The sequence below is a fragment of the Pseudochaenichthys georgianus genome, chromosome 7 (assembly GCF_902827115.2).
Source record: "Pseudochaenichthys georgianus chromosome 7, fPseGeo1.2, whole genome shotgun sequence".
Classification (NCBI taxonomy): domain Eukaryota; kingdom Metazoa; phylum Chordata; class Actinopteri; order Perciformes; family Channichthyidae; genus Pseudochaenichthys; species Pseudochaenichthys georgianus.
In genome coordinates, this window is record NC_047509.1 from 24,398,993 (window position 1) to 24,421,376 (window position 22,384).

Genomic DNA, 22,384 nt, shown 5'->3' on the forward strand with positions numbered 1-22,384 from the left:
TGTTAAATCTATAATTTGTTTGTAAATATCTTTTCAACACAATTCTTGATTGAGAATAAAACTGTTGGAAATATTGAGATAAAACCATTTTTTATAAAAAAGACCTTGTATTTTGAAGACAAGTAGTGCTTACAAAGGTATTTCTCTTTTCAGTGAAGACATCCCATTCAGATTGACATACTGTATGTACAGTTGATATCAAATTCATGCCCAATCCCACCTCCCCCAGACTGCACAGTCTTTACACAGTCCAAGTGACACATTATTTCATCAGTTAAGAAAAGGTGAAGCTGGTCACATGCACAGCTTCCTCCCACTACACGGGTTCACAGCGCCTTGTCAAAGGAGTCCATCAAATAGTACAAAAAACAACACTGACTGAATGACAAGATTGTTATTTTCCCTCCGCTCTCATCCAGAGAGGCAGAGGCTCCACCAGTCTTCCTCCAACCAGCCAGCTTCCATGTGGCGACATTCAGTAGTCTCCAGGACACACTGCCGCAAACATTACCGTCATCTTCTCTCCCACACCCGGGCTGTCATACACGTGATATGACAGTCAAGGGTGCTGGAAGAATGTTAAAGAACCACTGAAGACAAAAAGGCTCCAGGCTCTTTAAACTGTCCAGGAAATTAACAAGCTCAGCATTTCTTCACAGAAGAAAGTCCTCGCTTCACGGTCGGTGGAACCTGGAGAGACAAACATGCAGATAAGTCGAGTGTGAAGGGGAGAAGTACACATAGTGAGAACAGAGGGTGCCTTTGTCTGCACACAGCCAGCTATCATAGCAGCTATTAATCAGATCTGTGAGGCTATTCTTAGCGCGATCATTATATGTGTGCAGGCAGGGACTGGTCACGTTCTCGCATCCAGCCCCCCCCCCCCGGATCACTTTTACAACTCGCAGCAAAGACCCCTGCTTTCCTAACAAGCTTAGCCAAGGACGCCGTGTTTTTGTTTTTATCATTTCTCTCTGCTTGGCAGTACGAGCTCTCCAGAAGGACAATGACTCCCACCGCCCCCCTCCCCATTTTACAAGCACTCCCATCTATCTTTAGCTCCTCTTGGTGAGCAAGGGGGGCTAAAAATAGACCACAGTGGCCCAGAATAGAACATGCATGCATTTCCCAAAACACAGACTACGCACAGACATTTATTTCACAATACTGACCTCGTTAGGTGTTTGCTTGAGGCGTGCACTTCCATCTCGGTGCTTTTGAACTCGTTCAGCTCCTTTCGGATGGCAGCCTTTGGGAAAGAGAAAGAAAAAGCGTTAGCATCCCTGAGCCTTTGTGGGGCTCCATCCTCTGGAGAGCAAAACAACAGCAGGAGAAAAGGAAATATAATCAACCAAAGAAAATCTAAAGAGAACAGGTGTTTTGGTGTGATAAGCTAAATAACAACAACAAGCCATAACAGTCATTTTGACGATGAAAGTATCAGAAGAATTTGGGAATGTTCTAATCACACTAAATCAAGTAGTGAACTTGATTTAGGAATCAGTCCAAGTTATTGTTTGCAGGTCAGTAGCTGTTATTTGTTTACTGTTACTAAGTATTCATTACTCTTTGCTCCACAGTATGCACACCTTGTCTGCTGCCGAGAGCCGAGTCCAGGGCTTGTCTGCTCTCCTGTCATAGTCCTGAGCTTTGGCCACCTCCACATAGTCACTGAAGCGGATCAGAATCTTTCTGTCTCGCAGTTCGTCTACTGTAGGCCGCTGGTTTAGCTGAAACACAAGAAATTGGACAAACATTAAGAACGAGCCGATGATAGGAGTCTCCATGTTTTGCTGGAATCAGAAACTCATTTGAATATATAGGGAGAATACAAAATCACGCTGTTTTGTACCTTTCTGTTTAGCCTCTGCTTGATCTCCCTCCTCTCTTCTTGCTCTGTCTGGTCGTTCCTCTCTGGAAAAAAACAACCAGACAAATAAGGAATGTAAATATATCAGTAAGTAAACAATTTAAAACACAGCAGGGTATTAGGTCAATAAAAAATGAACAAAGATAGATTAAATGCCCATAATGTAATTAAAGTAGTGTAGAAATATGTAATTCATATAAAGTTTGCATATCCAAAGTGTACAGCTGCAGTTGCTATAGTAGGGCACTTGTAGCAGTGGGGAGGAGATGTGCACTCAGGCGGATCTCCTGCTCCTGAATAATGTACACTGGACGATCTGTGCTATCACTAATGCATCATCTTGCCCTGTGTTTTTCATCGTGGCTTTTCCATATACATTTAGTAAATATTATTATTCCGGGGCGGAGATGTCAGTTTGGAGACAGACATTAAAGTGTTAAACTTACGTTTCAGGATGTTCCGACCTTCCAGCTCCTCCACATTCGGTCTCTGGCTCAGCCTCCTGCGGAGAAACACCAAAACCACGTTTTGAACCATTGTTCCCTGCACAGCCCCGCTGCTCTCCCTCTATAAACTGGCTGTCTTCTGGCTTCTTCACTGTGCGCGTTCTCGAGAGGAATCCCCTATGTCTCCATCTTGCATCCAAACCCCGGCTGTGGTGCTTCGGCAGAGGCGCTCCCCACATCTGGAATAGTGAAGAAGCGCAATTCTCCTTTTTAAGAATCCCCCACCAGATTACTTCTCGTTTTCAAGGTGCTGTATCTCGGTTGCAGCTGCCGTATGGCGATAAATGTACTCCGCAGCAGCAGCTCGGCCTCTCTACTATCCGACACAGACTACAGGCGCTTTTGAAGTGAGTCGTGACGGGCTGCCGGCGCGAGACTCCCCTAGTTTCCCCGGTAACTGCATGCATAATGAGGAGGAGGAGGCGGAGCCTAGCAGGTTGCTACTCACGGCATCCCCAGCATCCTCCTGTGTACACTGGGCTACTGGCACACATCATATACCCACGTTGTTACTACAGCTCATCTTGTTTCTGGTCACGTAACCCCCAGTTCTTACAAAGAAATAAATCATATTTTTCAACAGGGAATATGTGATAGCCTATTTTACGATCTAATATTCTTCTTTATTCTAATAAGCCTTTCAGATCACACTTACAGTAGCCTACATTAATTTCAGGCTGTCGTGTTCCTTCACCATCAAAGCATCCGAAAGGTTTCCAAATCAAATGTTTTCCCGGAGTCCCCTGTGCGTGTGAACTATTCATACTTTGTATAAATAATAAATGTAAGCTGCACAACAGGGCTCAGCCCGACAGCATGTGGCACGCCCCACACAGCACACCTCCAGGGGTGGAAAGGACAGAGAGGGCAGAATGCCGCCACTCAACAGGGCTCTCTATGCCTTCACCCAAGATAACACCGGACACTTTGTTGATCTGTCCTGTGAAAGATCAAAGTTAGGTCACACAGACTGAGACCTGGACGCCCACAAAGCACATGGCCCAGTGAGTGTCTCTGTGTACCACTGGCATGATGGGCACTGACAAGCTAATTCAATTATGTTGGCCTTAAAGTGGGACTTGAATAAATTCAAAACCAGGCACCTCCATCAAAACAGAAAATGCCTCACTACTAAACTGCATCACGTATAAGATTTTAAGATGAGTTTTTAACATAACAACATTGGCAGAGGAAAGAGTGGGTGACAATTACACTTGTAGATATGTATACAGTAATGAGTACAAGAGCAATCAGGTCTGTGTTAATTAATGTGACGAGACATCCCAGAATACCATGAGGAACAAAGCAATATTTGTACTCCCCTCTGAGAAATAAGATAACAAATGTAGCACTAACAGGGGGTGGTCCAGAGCCATTTCAGTCTCATGATCAGTAAGCAGGTGTTTGATCCATGTCTTTCTTCTTGCTTTTTATCATCCTTCTCTGGGAGGTTCCCCTTTTTTATTATAGCAGTTTTAGATGAAATTACCCACGTTTTATGCTTCTATCATAAAATGTCATGAGGCGGGGAACGGCTCAACACGACGACTCTTTCGCTTCACGACTCTCCGCTAAACTAACCAATAGACAAAGTGTCCACACAGTGTCCAAAGCTCTTACAGTATTACATTTCAAACAGATGACACGGAAAATCACTTTCAAAACCCCAGCGAATACGACCAGCCACTGTATTATTGACCTGGCCGCGGAGTTGCTAAGCAACAACACTTGGTATCCTTGAGACAATAGCATCTCCTCGCAGAGATTCTCGCTTTTCCCTAGCAACAGACTAATGGGGAGTTCAGGACTGCACACAGAGCTGTATGTGCTTTACAGAGAGTCTCCAGCTATTAATAGCATCACACCATCTCTATGGCGCGGAGCCGAATAAATCAGAGATCGCTGCGAATACAAAACACTATTTTGGTCACATAGTCACATGTCCTTCGTCAGACACAATAATCAAAAACCTTATCACTCTTCTGCTCTTGGGTGACAGAAGATGGTTTATGTATTGATAATGAGATCATCAGAACCTACTGCTTTCCACATTTGGGTTTAGGATATTTCATAATAAGATTTTGAAAGGTATCCCCCATGATGACGCATAAACGCCTGTTGGCATGAGGGTTCCCATTTCCCACTCAGGAAAACAAAAAAATTAGTAACAAAAGAAAATCTAACTCTGTCCTCCACGTGAGGGATGACAAATCCAAACAAAGGAATAGTAAAGAAACGAGTGGGTGGCAGAGGCTCTCAATCTGTCCTTTTATTTCATATCGACTGCAGGGAGACACAAATGGCCATTTCCAGTTTTTCTTCCTTTAAGTACAGTAGCAGCCCCCCCCCACAGGCTCCACCACCCCCGCTATATCTGCTGGTATAAGTCCCTGACAACACATTGTGGAGAGAAAGGCGAGCATGGGGAGATGCATTATTGAACAGAGTCAGGAGTTAAGAATAGAAACAGCAGAGTGCGGCTGCAGCACAATCGCCTGGCCTGGAGTCTCTAAAGATAGAAAGGTCATCTGTCACCGACACAATGGACAGACAAGGTGTCATTATCTGCCATAATACCTGATGGCAGTTTCTGCTTGATCGGCAAGAAATGCAACAGTAGGTCTTCATTGCGAGATGCAGACAGGATGCGAAAAAGGGCGGCAGAATCTATTGTGGGAGTTACCTGGAGCAAATCCAGAGGAGGGTGTGATGGATTGTTTTGTCTTTCAGTATGAATACCCAGGCGAAATTAGATTTGTACTCCTCCGTACCATTTGGAGCTATTTTTAGCCAGGATTTCCTCCCAAAGTGGTGCAGTATGCTTTTAATGTATGTATATACTGTACAGTAGGATAAAAAGGCATTCTCTTGCATATTTCTGACACTGTTTTAAATCATATTTAAATGTAAGTTGTTAAGAGCGCTAGTGCTTCACAGATAACAACAACACCAGAAGCCTTTTACATTACATTTAACACAGCCTCTGAATTCATGGAGCAAAGGATTTTCTCAACGTCAGGAAGAAACACAAAAATGAAACTGCCTCTAGAGCCCGTTTTGGTTCTCCTAAGATCATTATTTTTTCTGTATTATTCTAAAATCAAAAACTGCTATAAATAAAGAAAATGGGTTCATGATCTCGCTGCTCTGTAGAAACACGACCTTATGTAACCAGCAGCTTCTCTCACTGCTGTGCCACAAGTGGAGCCTCTGTCTTCAAAACACAGACCCTGCTGTCTATTATGCGCGTTGTGCTCCATCCTCATTCTCTATATAAGCAGTTTGTTGTGAACACTTATACAATTCACAAATAACCAAAAAATGTTCTTCCAGTGAATAGATCTGTGAAGCAGTATTCGTGGTTGTCTCACAGACAGATGATACATCTCGTTCTCTAGAAAGTGTGGGTGGTATTTGTGCCTGTTTGCGAGTTTTTGCATAGCAGGTTATGTAATGCTGTGGTTGGCCCCTGTTTGATATGTCGGTGTTAAAAACACCTAGGTCTTGTGATACATTCACTCACGAGACTTCTGATGTCGGTTTTCCCATTAAGTTCTGCAGTTGTGTTACAAAAGCCAGTTGTTCTATTAATATCCTGGCGGGTACAAACAAACATCTGCGTTGCGTCTTGCAGGAGGATTTCCTAGAAGCAGATGCTTTTGAGAGCATCCAGAAATGTACTCTGCACATGTGTATTCCTTGACCTTTACTCCAACTGGCCGCCTACTAGTTTGATAAGATATATAATTTCCCCCCATTGGGATTCTTGTCAGTTTTAGTGGTTGAGTGTTTTTCTGGAATTTAATAGAGAAGCTTCCCAATATGAAGATTTGGCCAGAGCGTTACACTCAAACAGACCTCAGAGCAGCAGCAGTAGATTACACAAAATAAATCAAGTCTGGGCAAAACAATCACATAATCCCTTCAGAACATACATACATATTCTATCTCTCCTCCGCCTACTGGTGGTTGATATATAAACGCAATTAAGCATACAGGTTACCCTGCAAAGCATTGCCTACATCTGTCATGGGATTGCATCGTTACACTGCCTAACTGCAGTTAGATATTATTTAGGAGAGGACGAAGATAATTTATGGGACTGATATATTTGTTAAGTTTAATATTTACAACACCTATACTCCGATGGCAAAGTAGGAAAAGTTGAAATTCTTACTTGGCTAGTTTCATCTCGATCTGCTGGCGAATGTCCTGGCGCTCCTGGTCGCTCCTGGCTGGGAAGATGTTCCTGTCTTCCAACTCCTGCTTGCTGGGCCTGTTTCGTAGTTTGACAGCCAGCAACTCCTTCCTTAGCCTGCGAGGAAGTGTGCCTGAACCACACAAACAAAGATGAATACACAGAAAACATGTACTTATTAACCTGTTAAGCCCTGAGCCTGTTTTTAAGGTCTCAGGCTCGAAAATGACATTCCCAGAACAAATGACCATATCTTCCCTTCTAAAAGGGTTAAATTAAAAATCTTTTTTCTCAAAGCAAGGTTACATCTGTGAGTTGGATGTAGAAGTGTCAGAATCAATATAGATATTTTTATTTAAAGTAAATTCTAGGGATGTAACGATACCAAAAACTCACGGTACGATAATATCCCAATAAAAAGTCCACGGTACGATATTTATCGCGATATTGAAAAATAAAGGAAAAAATGTTTTTTTTTTTTTTTTTACTTTATTTATTTGTTCTTTATTAAATAATAAATCTGATTTGTACAGCATTTTAGTAGGATAGTAGTATTTTAAAGTGTCAACAATATAATAATCAGACCCGGCAATAGAATAAATCAAGTTTCACTTTAGTTTTTCAAGTAACTCAACTCTAACTCACCCACTCAGCATCATCAGGGTTATCTTGTAGGAATATGAGCATGTCCACATTTCCAGGTAGAAGCTGGGATGTTTGGGCGTTTACAAAATCCCCTGCTGTGGAAAAAACTCTCTTGCTTGGTACTGATGTTGCTGGGACAGAGAGATATGTTTTGGCCATGGGTAACAGCAGTGGGTAAAACTGTGCATTGTCTCTCCACCACTTCAAAAACAATACCGTTGTTGCCAAGAAGGTGAGGCTTATTGACAGGGCGAGATATAAATATACTGTTGGTACTTGTCAATGTCTCTAGGTATGTACATGTAGCCCTGTAAATACGTCCTAAATGTATGACCTTTTGTGTTATCTGTTGTTTTATGTTCATGTTGTAACCTACTTGCTGCCATGTTGGACAGGTCTCCCTTGAAAAAGAGATCGATTATCTCAATGGGACCATCTGGTTGAATAAAGGTTTTTTAAAAAAAAAGAAAAGTTATTTAAATCGCGGTAGATTTTGTCAGTCTCACGACGGTAATGAGACATTTATTTATCGCGATATTCGATATATCGTTACATCCCTAGTAAATTCAGATTGAACACGGTACAAAAATGTAAATTATTGAGTCCGTCCAACAAAAAAAAATTACTTATAGTGAAAACCACCCTTGAATGATGGGATGGTAGACTAAAAGCTTTAGGAATCCAAACTACAACATATAATAAGTACCCTGTATCAAGATTGATGCAAAACAAGTGACATTTGACCTTTTTAGAGAGATTTAGCAAAACAACTTTTTAACTGCTAGAGCCAACGTGAGACGATCTCCCGTTTTTCCTCCGCAATGCTACGTATTGTGATGTCAGTGTTTGCTTCCCCTGTCGCGAGTTCTGATCGCTCAGTGATGATACTATACCTATATAATCTGTGGAGTCTCAGCTTTAATCAAATATCTTGTATGTGCAGTTACGATAAGTAATAAGGGTATCTTTATCTTGAGTTCTGTGCCAAAGTGCGTTAGCATTTTCCTGCTCAGGGGTCATTTAGATGCTTCTTATGAGACTTGTGTTTTGTTTTGGTAAACATTGTTTGTATCGTCAGTTAGCTGAGATTCTTCCCGTTAATCTGGCATTAATAGGTTTTTAAATATTAAGATGCACTGAGACTCAGTGTCGTGAAAAAAAAAAAAAAGACCTGCCGAAGGGGTCTTTGGGGCTTAACAGGGTTAAACCCTTTTTATGCTCTACTAAGAATCCTAGTGTCTGTTTCCAGTTTAATATATTACATTTATGAAAAATCTGTTCAATTTGCTCTGTATTGCAGCACATTGATTTAAAATGACTAACTAAAGTGACAACTTTAAAGTCAGGCTGTATGAACTGAGCACCTTTCATATGTAACTGCTAAATCTGGATTACCAATCGTGCAAACCAGGCTTCTGCCCCATTCAAATATTAAATTACAAATGACTATCGGTATATTTGAGCACTATATCAAATTGAATAGTAAGAAGTTTTGGATCGAACACAGTTGTTAAAAAATATAGTATCAAAGCCTATTTAATTCATTTGATTGAACAAAAGTTGAAAAACATAATACATAAACAATGAGCTGAAATACACATTAATTGGTTCAGCTTTACATTGTGGAATAGCAGAAAAAAATGTTTTAAACTACATTTCCCAAACTGCTGCGACGACAAACCAGGGTACAGGTAGGATTCAGGAGAGCTGTAGGACGATGACGGAGCTACATTTCCTAAACGATCTCCCAGTATCAATGTGAGCGCATTCAAATGTAAACGATTGTCAACACTTTAACCTCACAGCCATTGTTTGATTTAAAATTCAATATGTAAACTACATAACCAAAACAAAAGAAAGTGTGAATGTGGAGATGCTTCAGACTACATTGTAAACCTTTAAGCTCTTTAACCCACCAGAGATTACGGAGTCATTCCATTCTTCCAGGTCGTTGGGGAGGCCTGAGGTGTTGGAGAAGCACTGGTCCAGCCGCATGTTCTCCTTATTCTCCTCCGCCTCCTTCTTGGGCCAGTCGGACCCTCTTCCTCCTCCCACACAGCCCCCGAAGGTTAAAGTGCGCTGGTTCTCAGAGCTGCAGGAGCGAGAGAGCCGTCCGTCTGAGCACCACAGCCTGGGGGGTGAGGCCTGCTCACACCCTTCATGGACACTGAGGGGGCACAGAGGAGGGTACATGTCGGATTAATGTGGAGGACAGGGGGAGCAAACGTCTGAAATGTAGAATATTTTAATGGTGCCACCCTACAAAGCAATATTTAAAGGAATACTCCACCACCAAACTGCTCACCCTGTGTCACCTGGAATTCTTGTAGAAAACTTTGTTTTTCTCACATGCCTTGGTTAATGAAGAATCCAAAAAAAGAGATGTGTTCAACAACAACAAACTTTAAAGAAAAAAACACATAAATAGTCTCACGCCTGATTATATTGCACGGGTTGTGTGGGAGGTTGTAATATGTTGTAGTGATATAGTTGTGCAGTGGTTAAACCCTCCATTTAATTGAATTCATTCAAGACTTTTCAAAAAAGAAAAACATGTGTTACTGTTAGTGGAACGTGTGGGTTTTGGGGGGTAAACTTTGTCTTTAATTCATTGGGGGAAATGTAAACATATCGTTGTATTTTCAGGAATGTAAGAATTGTCAGCAAAGTACATTATAGTCACCACAGCCAGCACACCAGAAACAAACCAACATTTGTTCTTCCCAGTCCCAGTGACTGAGAGAAGTTGATAACATGATCAGATGTTATTGGTCAGCCTGAGGACTCACCTCTCCTGTCTGTTCTTGGAAGCAAAGGCTCTCTGCAGCTCCTCCATAATGCAGCTAGGAGGCATGGGAGGATGCATCATATTGCCTATATGTGGCGACCCTGAGCTGTTGGCTAGGTGGCCTCGTAGCGGCAGGGTCATTGAGACCATGCTCTCTGTGGCCCTGGGCGGAGGCTCCTTGGGGAGGTAGGAGTTGGGCAGGTGGGTGGGGAGCGACGCAGGGCCTGAATCTGAAAGGGAGGGCGAACAGAAATATGGAGGTTAGTTAACAACAATTATCCAATTTCCTCATAACCTCATATCTTCAGGCTCATGGGAGCTGGACTCACTGATACTGAACTGAGCTTTGGGAAACACATTTACATGTATACTTCAAGGTTTCAAGGCTTTTGTTGTCATGTGTGCATAGCTACAGTGTAGTTATGACAATGAAAATATTAGGTCACAGGCTCCTCCTACAATGCAACACAATATAACAGATAATAGTGCAAGTAAATAAAATAGAATATAATAGAAATAGAATATGATAGAAACTGTGCAGAATAGTCTATATACAGTAATTGGAATATTGATATATATGAGTTGCAAACAGATGAATGTTATGGATGTTGTTTCAAAGTTCAGGTGTTTAACATTCTTATGGCCTGTGGGATGAAACTGTCCCTGAGTCTGGTGGTTTTAGTCCTGATGCTGCGGTACCGCCTGCCAGACGGCAGCAGACAGAACAGTTTGTAGCTGGGGTGATGGGCGTCTTTTATGGGAATATAAACTTCTCAGTACACTTGACTACACATCTGGAGTTTGAAGAAATTAGAGCACTAACGGCTTTGCCAACCTGTCCTCTGCACTGTATCTACAGCACGTGTGTTCCTTATTTAATGTCTAAAAGTTTGGCTTGACCTAGTCGGTATGGGCATAGGAGTCTAGATGAACCTGAGTTACTTCAACTTTGGCTTTCAAACAATGTATCTGTACCAAAAGTAGGATTTGTTCAACAACACAGTAAATAACGTGTCGAGTCACCCTGACCCACCAGAGAAGATATAATGCTATAAGCCTCTGGAACACTTCCTGCAGGGATAGACATAATTCTTCTAGAAGTTTTTTCCTCGTTCAGATTTTCTATAGCTCCATAGTCACCTAGTAAATATTGAGCTCATTATTACATTTCCCAGACAGACACATAGGGGGGAAATTAACTTTGGTTGAGACCAATGTATCTGTCTGAACAACATACTTTTGTGAGATGTGGCAACAGAGTGTAACTGTAAATGTAAAGCAAACATTAACTAATGTCTGTGAACACCTTAGATCCTTAATTTTCACAATACTAAATATGTTTGTTACCTGGGTAAATATAGAATGTTAGCAAAACAAGACATAAGTACTTTAGACCACGCTCACTTAAGTGACAGGAAGTGTATACCATGTCATACCATTGACAAAGCATGTCATTAGTCATGTTTATTTATAGATACATTTGAATTCACCAGTAACCTTTTTGATTTGTGATCTCTTGAACAGTGTCTTATTCCTTGTTAAGTTTCAGATGATAATGAGTTGTTTGTTCACCAAAGAGAGAGACACTTCTCCTCTAATCTTTCAAAGGTAAAATAAACATTTGTGAAGTAGAACTTTATTATTTGATACCCGTAATCATAGACCTTTCAGATTTACCTATCTACCAAACTGTACGGGTTTAAATTCACAGCAACAGTCATATGCCGCGTACACATTGATGTATCAGTTTCAATAATGTGTTATAATCCACCAGTCACAGGAGTACTGATAGAGTACTTCTGAAGCCTTCTGTATACTTCCCTAAAATTACTTCTGTCCTAAAGTAGTATTCTGAATGCAGTACATTTACTTGTAATGGAGTTTTTTTACATTCAGGTTGCACTCACCATCGCCTGGACTCAGCTGGTGAAATGGTTTTGGAGGTACTTGTGGTGGGGACGTTCCTGTAGGAGTCTCTTCCTCTGTTCTTTCTTCCGTCTGCTCGCCCACGTCCTGCAGCCCCTCAGGTAAATCCCCGGCAGGGTGCAGCTCCTCACCCCCCTCCTCATCCGGTGGTAGTACATTCTCCTCCTCCTGTTCACAGTCCTGAGGAGGGGCGACTGCTGTAGAACAGAAATTAAGGAAAAGAGGAAATCAACATTGAGGTTAAATTGTTTTTTCTGTAGAGTCTTGCCAAGCTGCGTTGGTCCTATTGATGACATGTTTCTACAATGTTCAATTCTAAAATGTACTGCTTTTATAAACATGCATACTGTAGACCTCTTATAGCAGATGGGAGTGGAGGCCAGGAAGGTTATTTAACTGACTTTGCTGCCCTCTAGAGGTACATGTATAGAGAATAAACACACACTAGTTTCAGTTTCATCTAGCAATAGCTTTGCTGATATCATAAGCAGCTAAAGAATTACAAAAATACTAAACCTTTACTTGTGATGCATAAATAATAAATTACATTATAACAATAAAGGCTTGTTGTTGGACGAAAACAGTAAAAACCTCTTAATATACCAATCCATTTTTACAAATATGAATTTCCCCCTCATCTGTTGCTTTTGCTGCTCTCCTTTTAGATGTGCATTGATGAGGTGACTCCACAGTGATCGATTGTCCTACCTGGTGGGGGAAGCTCCTCCTCAGGACAGAGGTATTCCACACTGCTGACTGTGAGGTTTGAGGTCAAAGACCCCCCGAACCCTCCAAGCCGGACTGCACCGTCTGAGCAGCAGCCCTGGGGGGGGGAACAGGGGTCGTGGCATAGAAGATTGCTTGATAATGCTACATCTGTAGGAGGAAAGGAGGGGAGAAGTATGTCAAGATGTCTGTGTTGTGGATACATAAAACTTTGTGACATTCATATGAGTTATCTCCAATCATAGAATGTAATTTCTAATAATGACGCTGTTCCTCCTGTTGCTTTCCCCCTATTTTCTCTGTTTTCATAAGGCAGGCAGTTACAATGAAGCATTGAACGCAACTTATGCCTTGATGTGAGTATTGCCTTTCAAATGTACAATAAACTATGCAAAAGAAGTGGAAATACACTTTCAATAAATAGTTATTATATGAATGGAAAGAAATACATGTTTTATATTAGAAAAACAAATGGGGGATGAAGTGACCAGTGACCACATGTCACAATTTCCTTCAAGTGGACCTATTATGCTATATTGGAAACATATATTGTAGGGCCATACATATAACATGTCTGTGAAGTTTTGTGCTTAAAATACCAAACAGTTCACCCATTGTAGCCATGCATCATATTGCTCATACCCCTCTTTTGCAGCCCTGTTAGAGAAACGCGGATTTTGGGTCCTTAGCTTGAAAAAAAAAAAAAAAAGGAGGTGGAGCTAATGCCTGATCAGAATTCTACCCGAGATAAAGTTAAATTCTGCTTTGATAAAACGCCATTCTGTTCTAAGCCACATCAAAGATGATTTCTGAAACAGTATGGAGCTCAAATGCTTTTTCTCTTGCGGGTTTATCACAAGGTGAGTTCCTTTTTTTATTTCCTGCTTTTTAAACACATGTGCTCTCCAGTACAAGTTAGCTCTGAGTGTTAGCGAGTCTTGCTAATGTAAACAAAGACGAGATTACGTCCAAAACACGTCAGGCATTGTTTCTGATAGCAACTTTCTGTGGGTCCTCTGCCGATTTGACGTCAGATCGGCAGCAAATCTGTATCCTCGTTGTACCCCTGTTTTTAAAAGATTTGGGTACGGAGGAAAAGAGAGAGGGTTTTATTTTCTGACGCTGCGTGAGTTCCCCGACGCACCGGGGACACATATAAAAGACATCACAAAGTGCATTTTGCATGATATGTCCCCTTTAAATGACATTCACCAATTACAGTATATCATCTTGATTAAAAAGCACACTTCATCTCGCATTTAGCCATCTGATCAGCAATATAATGATGGAAAAACTGTAGATACCGGCTAAGGCTGCTTTTAAAAGCAAGCAAAGAAGGGGACATGTTGTAATTGTGTCATGATGGTGTGATCCTATTTAGTTATCTTTTTACAACAATTTCCCATCCAGCACCATACCTGTGGAACTTTGCTTTAGCTTCTCATTTTTCTTTTTCCTCCACTTCCAGGGCTTGAAGATGCGCCCCAGGGTGGCCAACTTGCTGTTACGGCGGATGGGTGGAGTGTGGACCCCGCTCACCAGACAGCCGCCCCTCAGCACCCTCTGCTGGTCCACCAACTCTACTACAGGGACAGTTGGAAGAGTTGTAGCAGGAGGAATACAGGGGTAAGGAAAAATGAGTGTGGGTTTGTAGAGGGGGTGAAAGGGAGAGAGAGCATGGTGGTGGGGATACAAGGATGAAAAAAAAAAAGTGAGAGCAGGGAGAGAGAAAAAGAGGGAGAAAAACCAGAGCACAATTAGTATGCTCACCTTACTGAATAAACCATGATGGACTCCAAGTGCTGTGAACAGATTGAATTAGAAAGACTAATTTGATCGAGGCACACTCCCTCAATGCTGTTACTTCCCTGCGAATTCCCTCCCTCCAAGCCATACGTCACGCATTAAAATAAATATCTCTTACAGTCTAAATTTGGAAAGATAAGAGTGCATATCACTGTATATATATCATCAATAATATGTAAACATTTGAAATGTATGTTAATGTTGTTAATTATTTTGTATTGTGATGCTTTGGCAACATTGTTTAATTTAACTTTCATGCCAATAAAGCCCCTTTGAATTGAATTGAATTGAATTGAGTGCACAGACACAGACAGCCTCATAAAGCTCCAAAAGAATGCATTTCCTCGGAGACTAACTTCATTAGAATCGGCCAGTTAAACAGGGCTGATTGTTTTTACTGTTTCAACCAATTTTTGTTTCTAATATCCCGCTCCTCTGCTACATATACAGTGGGGCAAAAAAGTATTTAGTCAGCCACCAATTGTGCAAGTTCTCCCACTTAAAAAGATGAGAGAGGCCTGTAATTGTCATCCTAGGTACACTTCAACTATGAGAGACAGAATGGGGGGAAAGAATCCAGGAAATCACATTGTAGGATTTGTAATGAATTAATTGGTAAATTCCTCGGTAAAATAAGTATTTGGTCACCTACAAACAAACAAGATTTCTGGCTCTCACAGACCTGTAACTTCTTCTTTAAGAGCCTCCTCTGTCCTCCACTTGTTAACTGTATTAATGGCACCTCTTTGAACTCGTTATCAGTATAAAAGACACCTGTCCACAACCTCAAACAGTCACACTCCAAACTCCACTATGGCCAAGACCAAAGAGCTGTCAAAGGACACCAGAAACAAAATTGTAGACCTGCACCAGGCTGGGAAGACTGAATCTGCAATACGTAAGCAGCTTGGTGTGAAGAAATCAACTGTGGGAGCAATTATTAGAAAATGGAAGACATACAAGACCACTGATAATCTCCCTCGATCTGGGGCTCCACGCAAGATCTCACCCCGTGGGGTCAAAATGATCACAAGAACGGTGAGCAAAAATCCCAGAACCACACGGGGGGACCTAGTCAATGACCTGCAGAGAGCTGGGACCAAAGTAACAAAGGCTACCATCAGTACGCCGCCAGGGACTCAAATCCTGCAGTGCCAGACGTGTCCCCCTGCTTAAGCCAGTACATGTCCAGGCCCGTGTGAAGTTTGCTAGAGAGCATTTAGATGATCCAGAAGAGGATTGAGAGGATGTCATATGGTCAGATGAAACCAAAATAGAACTTTTTGGTAAAAACTCAACGAGACGTGTTTGGAGGAGAAAGAATGCTGAGTTGCATCCAAAGAACACCATACCTACTGTGAAACATGGGGGTGGAAACATCAGGCTTTGGGGTGTTTTTCTGCAAAGGGACCAGGACGACTGATCCGTGTAAAGGAAAGAGTGAATGGGGCCATGTATCGTGAGATTTTGAGTGACAACCTCCTTCCATCAGCAAGGGCATTGAAGATTAAACGTGGCTGGGTCTTTCAGCATGACAATGATCCCAAACACACCGCCCGGGCAACGAAGGAGTGGCTTCGTAAGAAGCATTTCAAGGTCCTGGAGTGGCCTAGCCAGTCTCCAGATCTCAACCCCATAGAAAATCTTTGGAGGGAGTTGAAAGTCCGTGTTGCCCAGCGACAGCCCCAAAACATCACTGCTCTAGAGGAGATCTGCATGGAGGAATGGGCCAAAATACCAGCAACAGTGTGTGAAAACCTTGTGAAGACTTACAGAAAACGTTTGACCTCTGTCATTGCCAACAAAGGGTATATAACAAAGTATTGAGATTAAGTTTTGTTATTGACCAAATACTTATTTTCCACCATAATTTGCAAATAAATTCTTTAAAAATCAGACAATGTGATTTTCTGGATTTTTTTTTTCTCATTCTGTCTCTCATAGTTGAGGTATACCTAGGATGAAAATTACAGGCCTCTCTCATCTTTTTAAGTGGGAGAACTTGCACAATTAGTGGCTGACTAAATACTTTTTGCCCCACTGTATATGACATTTTGTCCTAGCTATCACAGCATACATGTCTCCGAAGTGATCAGTGTCCTCAGTGTAAATATCTCTACAATATGGATTATAATGGCAAGAAAAAGGCAGAATAAGGATTGCTGTTCATTTTGAAATCAAATGCATTACACAAAGGCCATTATGATATGGGTGTGTAAGATCTGCTGTTTTGATAATGTCATACATGCAAGTAGTTATGTTGTGCACAACAACTTAAAAGCACAGGCAGTATCCGAACATACTATAACATCAGAAAATGAGCTCACAATCGCTTACAATGAAAGTGATACAAATAAAACAAGAAAAAAAACAGTAAAGAAGATAAATATATGGAAGAATCAACAGTTTCATTTACAAACTGATAAAAGTGATGAATACTAATGAAAGTACCGGTATGCAGCAATGTATGACGAGTGCAGTCCATATGCAGTTCATTTATTTATAATATAAATGAGCTGAACCACCTACTGTGCTGCTATACTTGCACAGAGAGCCCCTTTCTCTCTAAAGGAAATGTGTATTTCATTCAACGATGGCTATGACTCATAACAGGCCAAGTGTTGGCCTACAGATCCATGTGTGAACATTGCTGCTGGGTTGCAATCACCAAGAGAGCCAAGAAACAGTAAATGTAGAATATATTCCATGTATTTAAGAGCTACATGCGTCATTGTGACAAAAAGGCAGCCATATATGCCTTCAGGAGGCTGATATCTTTGTTCAAATATTCAGTTGAGGAGGAGGCAAGGATTTGTAATGGGGGAGGTTTGGGGGGTGGAGGGAGGGTGGTGCAGAGGGGATCGGGTGTGTGTTCAGTACAGTGATGGAGGAGGGAGGATACAGCTGACTCCTTTTCACGCCTTTTCTTGCAGCTCCTTGCCCTGAAGCAAAGCAGCAGGGAGTAGAACGAGGATGGTGGTTTTGTTTGGGGGAGGAGAGAAGAGTAGAAGATGAAAGGAGAAACAATGAGAGGACAGTCAACAAGGAGAGGAGACACAATGTAGGAGAGGAAAGGAAAGAAGAAACATAGGAGAAAAGGAAACGTTAAAGGAAAAGGAAATGAAAAACAAGGACAGGTGGTCCAAGAAAGAAGAGGGAGAGGAGATGGGGAAAATAAGAAAGAAAAGGCAGTGGAAAGAGGAAATGGGGACGGGTAAACAGCCAGATGTGAGGAAAGGAAAGTCATGTCAGAAAACAGAGGGAGTAAAGGGAGTAAGTGAAGGAGGAAAGATGAGATGACAGGAAGTCATTTTCAGCTTGACATTTGACCCTGAAGGTTACTTGAAACAGGTCAGTCGACCCCGCACACCCCCTCTGTCTGTGTTACCATCACTGCTGTCACAAGCAGCGTGGCAGACGTGGCGGCGCATGCAGAATCAGGTCAAGCTCCAAGGAAACGCACCCAGTCGCACAGAGAGAGCGAGAGAGAGAGAGAGAGAGAGAGAGAGAGAGAGAGAGAGAGAAGCTTAAGAGAAGGAGAGGGGGAGCAGGAGGGGTAAAGGCGTTGTGTCTGTGTGAGAGGGAAAAAGTGTGTGTGAGTGTGTAGGGAGAGAGAAGAGAAGGGGAGAGGAGGTGGGGTCAGGCCCGCTGCTGTTGCCATGGCGACCACATCCACATCCAGATGCTGCCACAGCAGTGGGAGCCAGCGGGAGGAGCGAGAGTCTGTCTGTAGCTTAGAGGAGAGGAGGAGGAGGAGGAGGAGGAGGAGGAGGAGGAGGAGGAGGAGGAGGAGGAGGAGCCCCCATACAGACACTGCCTGCCACATCTAAAGCCAGTGGCAGCAGTGCATTGTGGGTAGGGGGTGAAGCCACATGGAGAAGGAGATCTGCGTTTTTTTGAAAGGGAGAAGGAAGGAGATGGAAGGGGGGGCAAGAAAGAGGGGATTCCAGGGAGAAGCGGCGAGAAGGAGGGATGGGAGGGGGCTGTTGCTATACGGAAGAGAGAATCTGGGCTCGTCCAATCACAGAGCAGCTATTTATAATGCATATCAAGTAACTCTTCATTTTTCGTAGAAGCGGTGGTTTTAAGAGAAAATGACAGGAGCACAAGAATTAGGTGAAAACGCACGCACATGGAGATTTATTTGATCCAACAGATGAGGATATGTCGAAATGTGTGTCAGATAAGCATGAATGAACTACATGCACCATGTGGCGGTTCTAATTAATATGGCAATGCAAATAGGATTTATTAAATCCACGTGTCATGCTGATGCAGAAGCCCAATAACCATTTGCTGCTTGCACATGGTCCTCTCCAATAAATCTGCACATACTGTAATTCCAATGAGATGGTTGCGTCACGGATTTACACAAGTTAAAAGATTAAATTCTCAACAGAACACGTCATATAATTAAATATATACCATGTGAATCCTACAATCTATGCTGCAGTAGAACAGTGTGAACTCCAACATGATTTAGGACTGGAATGAAGCAAAGCAAATACATAAAGGCAATATGATCATTTCACTTGGCGAGGAAACTACATCAGAGTGTTTTAGTGTGCTACCAAGGACCACACCCCTCTAAACTAGCTTGTCAGCACATTCAGGAGCCTAGGATCTCACCCCACATGTGAACTTCCCTCTCAAGTGCCTATAGTGAGCGAATGAACAGGAATATAAATGAAGAAAGTCTAATAGCATGCACAACCAGGTCAGAAATGTAAAGCCCATGTGAAAGAGCTCACACTTGCCTTTCTCCTTCGTAAACATTGTCTACGTCTATGATGTACATTTATTTATAGGCAATTAAGCAGGGTAAACATTAAAAGAAGATGGCCACGGCCAAAATGTAAAGCTTCAACACTGTAATTTACAAATCACTAATAACCAGTAACCAACTATAGCTCTTTTATACAGTCTGTTTCTCAAAGTCAACGGTCGTTAATAGAAGGAATGCTTTGTCAAGGTGCCAAACTCCCAAAGTTCCTGCTCTGTTGTAACACTGACAATCACAAAGGCAATGCATGTGAGTAAGCAACGAAAACAACTCTGAATACGTGTAAATTATATTTACAGATTTTGCCAGACATTCACACTGAGGATTAGGATAGTTTCAGCACTGAGGTTGTGTGCGGAAAGCCTTGCTATGCAGAATGACCTGACAGATGGATCTAATGAGTGGCCTTTCACTTTGACACAAATGATGTTATTAATGTTTGCACTATTAGACTGCATTACAAAAACGTTGAAGATTCAAGAATGTATCATCTTTAACCCAAATCCAAATGTAATGTTATTTTGCAAACAGGTGTTAAACACAATCAGCACTGGAAATGAAAACGATGAAAAGGCCTTGGAGGGTTGTAAAGTGAGTCAGGGAAATACTATTACTACTTTTAGTAGGCTACAACATAAAATAAACAATTATTTACCAATTACAACGAGTCCAGTCTGTTGCACTGTTTTTCACAGTAGCGTTTAACATTGGCTATGTGTTAATAATAATAATATATGCACTTTTGTTATCATTTTCCTTTTCCTTTTGCTGCCTCATCAAGTCAAAATTGTATTTCCTACAACAGTTTGGTTCATGACTAACTTCCTGCATCATTAATAATATTCCTCCACTGCATTATATTTAGGGTGAAATAGCACATGTTAGCATGCTAATATATGCTTAAATGTTAATGGTAAACAGTATCCCTACTTAACCTTAGCATGTTAGCATTGTGAGCATGTTACCAGGTTAGCATTTGCAGTTTGCAGCCTAACACCACTGCTAGCAAGGCGTGTATACTATACTGTACCTTGCTGCAGGAAAACCCGTGGCTAATAACAAAACATATACATCTTACTGTGCAACCATTCCTGCTTAACAATGTGTGTGTGTGTGTGTGTGTGTGTGTGTGTGTGTGTGTGTGTGTGTGTGTGTGTGTGTGTGTGTGTGTGTGTGTGTGTGTGTGTGTGTGTGTGTGTGTGTGTGTGTGTGTGTGTGTGTGTGTGTGTGTGTGTTCTCATCACAGCTATAAATAACGTCAGAATGGTCCTTGACTCTCATCACCTCTGCGAGCCCCACAGTGCCTCTGTTCCTGGCTAAAGCTGCTCTGCTCCTTCCACCATGTCAACTGACAATGTGCCCTTGAATGGACCACCTTCTTACCCGCTGCCACGCCAGATAACCTCCTCATTTTACCCCCCTGGCTTTACAACTGTGCTGCCATCTGTGTGTAGCCCCCTGCCTCAGGGGCCTAGGCACAGTCAGGGCACACAGCTAACCACTCGCAGGGAGAGAGCGAAGAACAGAAGGGATAAAGCACTGTGGAATTAAAGAAAGTATGAATGAGAGACAAAGGCTGGGTTTAAGAACGACAGTGATCAAGTACAGAATGATTAATGGAGAAGCAGAGAGAGTTATGAACACCTTAAAAAATGACTCTATTCTGTCTTTAAAAAGTACAAAGACCAACTTACAATTCATTAATAACATCTGAAAGCCTTGTCTCATAAAGAGTCACAGCTCTAAACTTTTTCCAATCAAATGTTTATCCAATCACCGATATTCTTCCTATCAAGCTTTGCTACAACAATACAAAACAACTGAATGACTAATCAGTACTTTTCCCTTAGGTAAAGCTTTATTATACTGGAAGACAGTAATCACCATTCAGGACGCAAAAGGTCATTTCCTTTGTTTCCTTGTTAATTTCCATTCTCCCCACAACAATGTACTTCATAAAGCAGAGAAGTCTCTCCATTGAAAGCGCACATGTCATTCTCATTTAACAACCTAACTGGAATTAAATGATGACCTTAGAGCTAGGGTGGGTAATGTATTTTCGTTTTTTTGATATATTTACATCCTGACAGCAATCAGTAAATGAAACACTCTGACAAACAAAAGAAAAACAATCAAAATGTTTTTTCAGGGAAGCATGGAGGACTGTCAATGTTGCCAACATGTCAAGTTTCTTGCTAGATTTAGCACGTTTTGAAGCTAGTGCTGCTCGCTATTTTCATTGAAAAAGAGTCGGCAGCACTGACGGTTTTATTTTTTGGGGTTCAAGCTTATTCTTACTAGCATCTCAAATGTGTATTAGTTTTACAAATAAAACACATGTATACCATTTTTGTCCATATTGAAAGAAATAAGTAAGTTCTGGTCTAAAGAAACCAAAATAAGCTCCTTCTGGAAACTAATTTATTTGAGTTAGCAAAGGTCAAGCCTCCACATCATCAAAGTGATTACAGCCAAAGTGTGAAACTCCAGTGAGTGGGCTTCTGGCATCAAGAGAGGGGAATGATGTCAGTGAAGCCAGCAGCCAATGGGAAGTGCCCGGGGCTCTTGTTTTTACCATATGTTCGAGCTGAGAATGTGGACCAGTGGGTGGCTTTGTGTGTAAGCCTTTGCTGCAGCATCAACAAGAAGAACTAAGCATGTAGTTCCTTCTCAAAACTGAATTAGTAACATTGGTTAAGAAACGTTTCCTAGCCATGGAAGTACAAAAGTGCTACTCAACCTGTGTTATATCTCATCCTCTCTTCCCTTACAAGTACCTCATATATTGGTGGATTTGTATAGTATTCATATAGTATTATTTCAAAGCCCCATAAAGCTTGGTTTTGAATCTAAAAAGTATTGTTTATACAACATTATTATCTGCAACTGTATTTATGACTTAATAAGCAACAAGCTAAAAGCCAAAACTCCTCCTCTTCATCAGGAATGTGTGGGAGGAAACAACACATCTACTGTCATCACATTTTGATTTAAATGTTACTAGAGTGTTAACGGTCCACGACAGCACCCAAGATGTTTTCCAACTCGGACTTGACCACTTCCGACAAACTGAGAAAGGCACACAAAAACACCCTACTGTAATCTCAAGTGAAATAACAAAAACTGTACATTTGTT

At 41.6% G+C, this 22,384-nt stretch overlaps 1 protein-coding gene across 2 annotated transcripts in view; it reads right to left on the reverse strand.

Moving 5' to 3' along the window:
- Positions 1 to 108: 108 nt before the first annotated feature.
- Positions 109 to 22,384, reverse strand: part of phactr3a (phosphatase and actin regulator 3a) — a 32,854-nt gene continuing 10,578 nt past the window's right edge. Inside the window, exons 2-13 of one of the 2 annotated variants that reach the window (XM_034086485.2) lie at positions 14,078 to 14,242; positions 12,642 to 12,809; positions 11,915 to 12,130; positions 10,009 to 10,237; positions 9,525 to 9,572; positions 9,136 to 9,386; positions 6,554 to 6,707; positions 2,317 to 2,372; positions 1,853 to 1,914; positions 1,590 to 1,730; positions 1,173 to 1,249; positions 109 to 690 (exon numbers count right to left, since the gene is read on the reverse strand). In XM_034086485.2, the coding sequence (XP_033942376.1) occupies positions 675 to 690; positions 1,173 to 1,249; positions 1,590 to 1,730; positions 1,853 to 1,914; positions 2,317 to 2,372; positions 6,554 to 6,707; positions 9,136 to 9,386; positions 9,525 to 9,572; positions 10,009 to 10,237; positions 11,915 to 12,130; positions 12,642 to 12,809; positions 14,078 to 14,242 (1,583 nt within the window). In that variant the 3' untranslated portion in view covers positions 109 to 674. The remainder of the gene's footprint in view (positions 691 to 1,172; positions 1,250 to 1,589; positions 1,731 to 1,852; positions 1,915 to 2,316; positions 2,373 to 6,553; positions 6,708 to 9,135; positions 9,387 to 9,524; positions 9,573 to 10,008; positions 10,238 to 11,914; positions 12,131 to 12,641; positions 12,810 to 14,077; positions 14,243 to 22,384) is intronic. The other variant, XM_034086486.2, reaches the window with a different exon arrangement.